At 42.2% G+C, this 9,429-nt stretch overlaps 3 protein-coding genes across 5 annotated transcripts in view; 2 read left to right on the forward strand and 1 right to left on the reverse strand.

Moving 5' to 3' along the window:
- LOC115242202 (uncharacterized protein CG7065-like) overlaps positions 1-5,533 on the forward strand; it is a 7,316-nt gene extending 1,783 nt beyond the window's left edge. The window contains exons 3-7 of one of the 2 annotated variants that reach the window (XM_029818308.1): positions 1-18; positions 311-1,035; positions 1,233-1,336; positions 1,458-1,563; positions 1,863-5,533. The exon at positions 1-18 is cut by the window's left edge and continues 1 nt beyond it. In XM_029818308.1, coding sequence (XP_029674168.1) covers positions 1-18; positions 311-1,035; positions 1,233-1,336; positions 1,458-1,563; positions 1,863-4,584 — 3,675 coding nt within the window. In that variant the 3' untranslated portion in view covers positions 4,585-5,533. The other variant, XM_029818309.1, reaches the window with a different exon arrangement.
- The window catches only part of LOC115242204 (coiled-coil domain-containing protein 47), a 33,912-nt gene that overhangs the window by 1,963 nt on the left and 22,520 nt on the right, over positions 1-9,429 (forward strand). The window lies entirely within an intron of this gene.
- The window catches only part of LOC115242203 (kinesin-like protein KIF3B), a 5,508-nt gene continuing 1,637 nt past the window's right edge, over positions 5,559-9,429 (reverse strand). The window contains exon 2 of one of the 2 annotated variants that reach the window (XM_029818311.1): positions 5,559-8,191. In XM_029818311.1, the coding sequence (XP_029674171.1) occupies positions 6,063-8,191 (2,129 nt within the window). In that variant the 3' untranslated portion in view covers positions 5,559-6,062. Of the gene's footprint in view, positions 8,235-9,429 lie in introns of both variants that reach the window. The other variant, XM_029818310.1, reaches the window with a different exon arrangement.

A 9,429-nucleotide genomic window follows, 5' to 3' on the forward strand; every position in this document is an offset into this window, starting at 1 on the left:
GAAGAGGATAAGGAAAAGGTAAAAAGAATGTAACGGATGTGAGGAGATACAAGAATGAGCAAGGTGTCACAAATTATTATAAATTGTGCATGCATTAATTGCGAACAAATACAACTTGTCAGATATTATGTGCAATGAATTTGATCATCCACAAATATTCAAAGAGGATTGTTTAACGCGTCTGTGGTATACATGGGTTTAACGTTTTACCCCAAAAAATGGTACAACCGAATGTTATTACGAACATTTTTGAGGCTTTAACTTCAACAACGGAAGATCGTTCATCTTACGAATCGTTTATGTTCTATAGGAAGAATATGATCGCAAGCGTATAATGCGATGCAGCGTTACCGCCGAAGATGGTGCACTGAGACCAGTCTACTCCGAGACCGAAGATGGTGATATATGGTGTCATATCTGTAATGTTGCCCTATTCGGAGCACATAAGTTGATAAGTCATAACCTGTGTAATCGTCACAAGATGAAACTGGACGAGTGGCCGTATCCGGTTATGCTATGGTCCAAGCGACCACAAGACGCGGCCAAAACGGTCGCGCCGGTGCAGTCTACGACTATCGGCGACACTCTGGCACCTGGCGAACCAGTGCCACCTGGTATGGAGGATCAAATCACGCGGATCACATCGATACAGATGAGCTTGGATCGGCATCAGAGCTCGCCGCTCGTCGGTCTCGAGTATCTGCTGGAGTTGGTGGACAACGATTCGTGCGAACCGAGTTACACGTGTGTTTTGTGCGATAAACGCGGTGATCCACGTACAGTAATGGCCCACATTACTAGTTACAATCACCGAATCACATACCTCAATAGACACTTCCCCACCATATCGCGAGCGATAACGGAGTTACCGCGTACCCCTAATTATAAGCGCGGGGCCAATGAAATATCGGTGTTAGTGGCCAAGAAGATCGAAGAGAAGTTTGGAAGAATGAAACCGCAATTGGTCGACAAGATTCAATTCGAAAAGAATAAAATGGTATATATCAAGAGGGTTTATCAGGACGTTCATTTTAGGTAAGTCCGAGCATTAGACCAATATTATTAATAATGTTTGTCAAAATCTATTTTCTCGGTTTTTAACTTATGTTCAATACTACGATATTTTAAAGTTACGAACATGACATTTCCGAGGTTTCCCTTTAATAATAAGTCTTTGATTATTCACTTGACATTATTATATAAAAATCAATGTAGCTGTTTCCTGTATATAGGGAAACGCCAGAGTGTACGTTTATGGAAGTTTATGATGTGCGATGGGTGACAAATTTTGATGAAAAAATGGCAGAAATAAATGGTAATAATGTTAGAAAGAAAGGTGAGTATAACATGAATATACATTTTATATACTTATACTATATACTTGTATATAAGATAAGTGTGTATTGCGGATAAAACTATTATAAAATGCATTTTTAAAATCACTGATTTCTATCAAGATTCCAATATTGCCGATGAGAAGATCGATGACAAATGTAAAAAAGAAGATAAAAAAAAGGAAAAATCGCCTAAAAAATTAGATACAAAAGGAGAAACTTCAAAATCGTAAGTAAACATGACGGTAAAACCATAAATACGATTAACTATGAAAAAATAAGCATAATATCTGCAAATTTTAAGATATGATATTTTAACATACTAATCTCTCTGAACAGAATATAAAATTTTTTTTATTTGAGTAATAGTTGAGTCTATCAATCAGATTTTTTGATTGTTCGTACTTTTTCTTAGATAATGTTTATATAACCTTCAAGAAAATGATAGCATACTTTTTACTTTGTCGTTATCCTTTGCTACAACTGTTCTTCTTGATAACTCTAAATTTAAAATGTATCCTTTTTTAGGGGTTTCAAAATGCGTATATTTAACAAGGACAAAATGAGTCTTCGTAAACCTTCACCGAAACCCGAAGAGACCGTAAAAAAGTCACCTAAACGTCCCTCAGACGATACCAAATCGCTGTCGTCACTTTCGAGTATATCTAGCAGTCCGTCTCCGTCTCGTTCAAGATCTCGTTCACCGAGTCGAAGTAGGAAAAGAAGCTCCGTCGAGAGAAGTGCCGGAAGATATCGTAGCGGGTCACGATACTCGCGCGAACGTACCCGCGGTCGATCACGATCACGATCGCGCTCGTTGCAACCTCTCAGGGAACGCGATAAGTGGGACAAATACCGCGAACAAATTAGACGCGCCGAGGAAACACTTGATCGTGCTCTGAAGTTCCACGAGAAGAATCCCGAGAAACATCCGTCTTATCCGGACGAGTGGAAGAAATTCTGGAACAGGCGATACAAGGAGCTCCAGGCTGAGGGTAACGATCCGAGCAAGCATGACTTCAAGCCAGAATGGATCGAGTTTTGGAATAAGAGGATGCGCGAGATTCATAACGAGCAACTTCAGCAACGAAAAGAGGAGATTAGAAAGAGATTGGAATTGCCCGAGGATAAACCGCCGGAGAAATGGATACCGCCGAGACGAGAGCGAGAGCGAGAGCGTTCTCCCGTAAAGCGCAGCAGGCATCGCATAGAGAGCGACGACGAAGTGGAATACGTTGGAACGAAAATGATCAAGCCCGAGTATTATGATCGCCACGAGCGAGAATATATGTATTCTGCGTACACGCGCGGAAGGGGAAGCGTGTACAGCCATAGTTATCCGCGAACGGCATCCCGTTCCAGACCAATATATTACGCGACGCCGTATCCCGTGAAGGAAAAATCGCCCACTCCGCCTGTCGCGGACGAAAGCTTGACAGAGGATTTCGAAGTAGTTAGTCTTTTACGGTTGCTTACAGCACTCGAGGGACAGCTTGGTTCTCTCGGTCCTAAGATAGTGTCGCTTCTGTCGAAAGCCTTAGCAGCCGAGAAGGCCAAACCGAATTCCGCCGAGGAACTATTGTACGACGAGGAAGTAAGCGTTCTGTTTGAAACCGTTAAAGAGAAGCTCAAGGGCCAGCTATTCGCGGGCATGGTAGAGAAGATGGCGATTACGGCTACTAAAACTGCTATACAGAACATCGCCAAGCTACTGCACAGAGCCTCCGAGGGTAAAAAGAAACTTGAAGAGGAAAAGAAGAAAAACAAGGAACGAGAGCTTCTGGAATCATCTAAACCCGCGCCAAGTTACGTTAACAGGACTGCTTACACAAGACCGGTAGAGATTCTTACACCGTCCATTAAATCCGAACCGGTGAGCGTACCGGGTATCGGTACGATCGACAAAGTTGCTATCGCTCGGCAGATCGCCGCGGCTCTCGTCGCGCAAGGTAGAACAAATGTTTCTCAGGAAGAACTGGAGACTCTTATTAATGCCGTAGTCGGCATGGCTGAGGCATCGAAGCATTCCGATAAACCCGTGACCACTGCTGACTTTGTTAGAGGTCTGACGAGCAATTCCGGCAATGTCGGGGCTGCTTCTCAAGTAACGGAACCTGCAAAAACTGTCATTACTGCGTCAAACGATTCCACGGAATGGCAGGCTTCGAAAATGGAGGACCTGTCGGACATGGATCTGAAAGTAAAGTTGCAAAACTTTAAGGATCTAAACACGCAGGAGCAACACAGTCTTATCAATTTTCTGAAGAAGCTCGAAGCGAGCGATCCGATTAGGGTGGAGAAATTACGAAATTTTGTCAATCTTGGCGTAATATCGGGCAGTACGAAATCACCGACTCCGGAGATCGAAGCCACGATTGGCAGAAGCAGGAAGAGCATCTCTCCGTTTTCCACTCGAAAGGGGAATCAAAATCCAACCGATGACGACGACAAATGGAAACCTAAGGTGGACATGTTCGCGAACGACGAGGACGAGGAGCAGCAAACGAAAAAGGATAACGATCAAGACAAAATGAAAACGAAGATAGACCTGTCTGATGACGATGACGACTATACGTACGAAGATATCTATAAAGCGGCGAATAAGAATGTGAGCGAAAATGAGAAGGCCAAGAAATCCCGCGCTTTCTCCAAATCGCCGAAGTCGTGGTCGCGTTCGCTATCGAGATCGAGGTCGAGATCCAGATCGCGATCACCGGTGCCGAGGCAAAAGGAGATCACGAAGACGAGCGATCCGAACGCGATACTGAACGAGACGAAACGTCTGATCGCGAATATTATGTGCGATCTGCCCAACAAATACGTTCCCAAATTGCATACGAATCTAGCTAGCGATACAATCGAGCCGATAGCGAATCCCGTCGAGCAGATACCATCAACCGGAAACTTCTACAATCAAAGTTTCCTTCCAAATAATCAGCCGCGACCGCAGGGACAACCGTTGACGGCCTATCCCAACGTGTCCAATCAGCAGTTCGCGAACTATCAGCAGCCGCAACAGATGTTTCCCAATAATTCGGGTTATGTAGACGACGGTTATAATTATCAAGGTTATGGCAATATGGGTAATCAAGGCCAATACGGTGGACCGTCGATATCGTCGAATCAGTATCCTCAACAGCCCTACGGCTCTTACGTCGCGCCGCCGCAAACCGCGCATCCACCTAGCTACGTTCAGCAATCGCAGTCGCAGCAATACGACGCTTATATGCAGCAACCGCGATTCTACTGAATCAAATATATATCATCCACTTCGACGCATTTTTACCGAATATTTGCATTATGACGCGTCGAGATCTATGGTGAACTCCAACGACGTTCCAGGTCTCGTTCTCTCTCTCTCTCTCTCTCTCTCTCTCTCTTTTTATACATATAGTTGTACGACTGTCTGTGCAAGTTTACTCGCGAATGTATCTTTAACGAAATGAATTAGATCCTACTTCGAGATTAAGCAGCGATAACATTTTTCTTTTTTTCCGCGCGAACGTTTTCATATAATACGATTTATACGAAATTATACTTGAAAACATTTTTTATGTGTATCCAAGTGTTTCTTGTCCGCGCGTAATCTCTTTGTCCGCACTTTATCTTGATAAAATATGTCCATATATTTTGAAATGCGCATAAAATTGTTATATATTGTTATATATTTGCAAATGAGATAGAGCCTCGTTTCGGTGTATGACGAGTATATGGGAGAGCGCGCGCTAAATATAGTCATTAAATATGCAATGTTACGAGATCTTTTTGTACGTTCATACATCGAGCAAAGTTCGCCTCTAAATGCGAGCCTTTATGTATCCTTCATATATGTGCGCGGGTGTGTGCACAGTGATATGTCTCCATGTTACGTTGCCTTCGAGTGAGTTGTACTATATGCACGAAGCAAACGTGTGCCGTTGTTATGTACACGCGACTTTGACCAGAAACAAAAGTAAGTAAAATAAATAAAACAATCTATCCGCGTACTACACATTGTATGTGTATGTCGCGTTTAGTTTTTATCGATATAAAAAAATCAATCTCTTATGTATTTGTAATATACTTGATAAGATAAATAATTATCGCCCCGCGCTTTTGTGTGTATTGTATAGAAACCACGACGACAAAACTTGATTCGCGATAATTGTTTAAAAGTCGTTTTAGGTTGCCTCTAAAAAAAAAGGGAAAAAAATATGTCGCAGATGATATTCAAAATATTTGACGTTTACGGAATAAAATGTAATTCTTTAATAAATATAACACAAGAGTATCACATTTGTAACATACTTCCTCTACTCGAAAATATATATTCGTGTTCTTGTAAAGACGAATAATATCCCATAATCGCATCATAAAATAATAAAATGAACGAAACAGATGTAAATAAAGAATCTTACATCGCCAAATATCTATATCGTTCGTTTCAAGATAATTCTTACACAATGCAGAGAGAGATCAAAGAAGAGAGATTTCAGTTGAAGATCTATCTTATATTGTATTATTGTTACACATTATACGCTCGATATACGTATGTTTACGCATTGCACAATGACTAGAGAATTGTAAAGACACATTCTGTTCCTTGTCCATCGTACTTCGAGGTCACATATCGCGAGAAATTAAATAAAGCACACAAGAGATGCGATTCATACAATATGTACATACGTTTCTCTTTACGAACAAAAATAAGAAAAGAAGCGCGTGTACGCGCGCACGGGGTCTTCCCATTTACTTCGGTACGAGGCCTCTCGTTTTGGGGTAAACCGGCGCCGGAATCTGTTGCATCTTGGTAACGCTCTTCGGCCTGACTCGCGCCGACTGCAAGCGCGTCTTGGTTCTCAGCTTTGTGTTCGACGCGTCAACGTCTATGTCGCCCTCGTCGCGCAGAGCCTCCTCGAGAACTGCTTGAATCGTCGGCGCTATCGCGGGTCCTTGATAATCCAATGTCGTTCGCGCCGGCATGTCAAGGTCCAAGTTGAGAATATTCTCGCCCGCGTAACGACATCCACGTCCCATCGCGAGAGCGATCCGCGCGTATTCCGAGACGGGTCTGCGCGCACTCGGTACGGAAGTAGGTCGCTTGATAATGTCTATGCTTGATGGTTCAGGATCCTTCATCACCCAGCAGTCCTCCTCCTCGTCCAAGTGGATTCTGGATAGAATCTTGGTCTTCTCCTCCTCGGGGATAAAATTCTCGATTATGAGATATTTGAGCTTGAGCTCCTTCATCAGTTCGTGTTGCTCCTGCTCCAAGTCCCGTCTATCTCGGTTATAGTCGCTGGTCACGTCCTCCAGTTCTTGTTTCAGGGCCTGCAGTTTGGTGAAGCACTTGCGCAACTTTCTAGACTTGACGTCCACCTCCTGCTGCAATGTGGTGTACGTCTCTCTCACGCCAACCATCGTCAACTCTTCATCTTCCAGCTTCTGCTGCATCTCGACCTCTCGCCTCTTGCGTTCCGCGATCTCGGCCGCCTTTTGCTCTAGTGCTCTTTGCTGCTCGTTTGTGTGATCGATTATGTTTTTGCCGCCACAAAGCATCTTGCTCTCCAGGTCTTTTATTCTCTGAACGAGATTCTCGGTCTCCTGCTTCTCAGCCTTCAACTGTTCCGCTATGAATTTCTTGTCAGTTTCGGCCACCTTATTGTCTTCACCGCGACTATTATCGTCCGCCTCGGAGTCCGAATCTATTGCATCGTCCTCCTTCTTTCTCTTCGACTTCTTCTTCTTTCGTTGCGTTACACCCTTCTGCGCGAGTTTCTCCTTCAATCGACCTATCTCTTCCTGATATTGCCTCAGTAAAGCGTCCTTTGGATCTTCGTTTATTCTAGGCTTGTTCTTAATGTTCTTAGCACGGCTGGCGTATCGCAAAGTCGTCAGAGTCTCATCATAGTTGTAGCTGGCCGGGCCAATGTTCGCGACCATAATTGTCTTCGAGTTACCACCTAACGAATCCTGCAGTAATCTTGTAAGTTTAGAGTCTCGATACGGCACGTGCGTCGTTTTACCATCCACTAGGGCCGAGATCACGTTACCCAAAGCCGACAAACTCAGATTGATCTTACTCGCCTCCTTTAACCTCTCCCCTGAGGAGCCAGTTTTGCTCTGTCTCTCGCTGCCCGCGAGATCAACCAGATTTAAGCGTCCAACTCTGATGCCGCCGCAGTCACCGATGCTGCCCATTTCGATCGTGATGAGGAAAATCGCGTGCGACCGCGAACTGTGCTCATTCATATTCGTCGCGCCGATCGTTCTGTTCTGATTACCCATGTTCATCAGATGCTGTATCTCCGCCGCACTCTTGCAGACGGCGGTTGACAGATCCTTAACGTACACCCCGACGTCTGGTTTCTCTTTCAGCTCGAAGCGCAAACTCTGATCCGGATGCAGCAGATCGCGTATCTCCTCCTGATAGATCTCCAGATAGCTGGCCCTCACCAGATACTGCATGTTCTCGGATCGGCCGATGTGATTAAATATATGCTCGAAGGAGCGCGGGATGACGCCGCGCCTCTCGTGATCCATCTTCGAGCCCTCCATCGTATACGTCTTGCCGGTGCCGGTTTGCCCATAGGCGAATATAGTACCGTTGAAGCCGTCGAGTACCGAGGACACCAGTGGCCTGACCGTCTCCTCGTACAGCTCCTGCTGGGTGGAGTTCCAGTCGTACACCGCGTCGAAGGTGAATACCTTGACTGTCTCGCTGGACGGATCATCGCGCGGATGCCGCACCTCGACGACACCTCTGGACGGGATCACGTCGACGACACGGCTGTAACTGCGCGCGATTTCCCGCTCATCCATCGGCCGGCATCGTACAACCACCTTTACGCATTGCGTCGCCACCGCTTCGGTGTTAGGGCTCGATCTCATCACGCCTTTCTTCTTCCAGGTCCTCTGCTGGTTGTCAGATTTCTCCATACCGGCGGTGAAGAATATTGCGGCTCTCGTCTATAATGACCACGGATTTAATTTTACACTTTATTCTCCAGATGCAAGTTGCTTATTTTAACGGATTTTTATACTAGAATTTTTTTAATTTAAATTTTATTTAATAAATTCGTCTTTTCTTCTGTATATATATAGATGGAAGGTATATTACTTGCCTTGAGATCTCGATTTTGATCATTTTGAAATGTCTTATATACAAATAATATTTTAAGAACAACTACAAACATATAATATTTTAATAACAGCGTTTTTTATTGTATAAAGCTCATAATAATAATCATTAATTATATATCTCTTAAAACTCAAATTGTAAGAAAGAGATAAATATTTTTCTACGTAAATCGTCTATGATTTTTTAATATAATATGAAATTCGAATATACGATTTTAAAAAACTAAACTTTTGCAAATAATATATTCATATGTTCATAAAAACTTTATATATTCTCGTTATAAAAGTGCAAATAAAAAAAGTCTACTTATAAAATATTTTATTAAATTTTTTATATATATAACAAATTTGCATATCCTATTTCCCTTACAAATCAGATTCTCGCAATTTTTTAACTTTTTAAAGCGAGATTATCTTTATATAACAAAAAAAGTGTTATTACAGTCTTTAATATTTTTCATGATTTTTTAGATTTTTATATTGTATAATGTAAATGTTTATCTCCCGACAATCAGTTTTTTTTAACGAATTTAATCTCTGTTTACACAAAATCGAAAAAAAAATTCGTGTTGAAAACAAAATAAAAAATTTGATATTTTCTATGAATGATAGCATTTCTGTCTCTAAACGCGATAGAGATCAAAGGGAGAAAAAAAGAAATGAAAAGCGTATCACTGAAACTACAAGCAATAAACAATTACGGAATTGAAAAACTTTTACATATATATTGTCAATAGAGATGCAGTTGAATAATATTATTTTAATTTTCAATCGAACCATTACAATTTTGTTATATTATTTTTGTGAAGCTTTGCGTTGCTATGCTCACACGACTCGAATCAATAAAATTTGCCACGCGAAAATACATTATATGAAACTCTCCTATACAATATTAATCGTATATATTGTATGATAAAATACCACAAGAATACTTTTTTTAATCTTTCTTTCCTCTTTAAAGAAAAAAAAAAAAAAA

This window comes from Formica exsecta, unplaced genomic scaffold (genome assembly GCF_003651465.1).
Source record: "Formica exsecta isolate Colony F162 unplaced genomic scaffold, ASM365146v1 scaffold579, whole genome shotgun sequence".
Lineage (NCBI taxonomy): Eukaryota > Metazoa > Arthropoda > Insecta > Hymenoptera > Formicidae > Formica > Formica exsecta.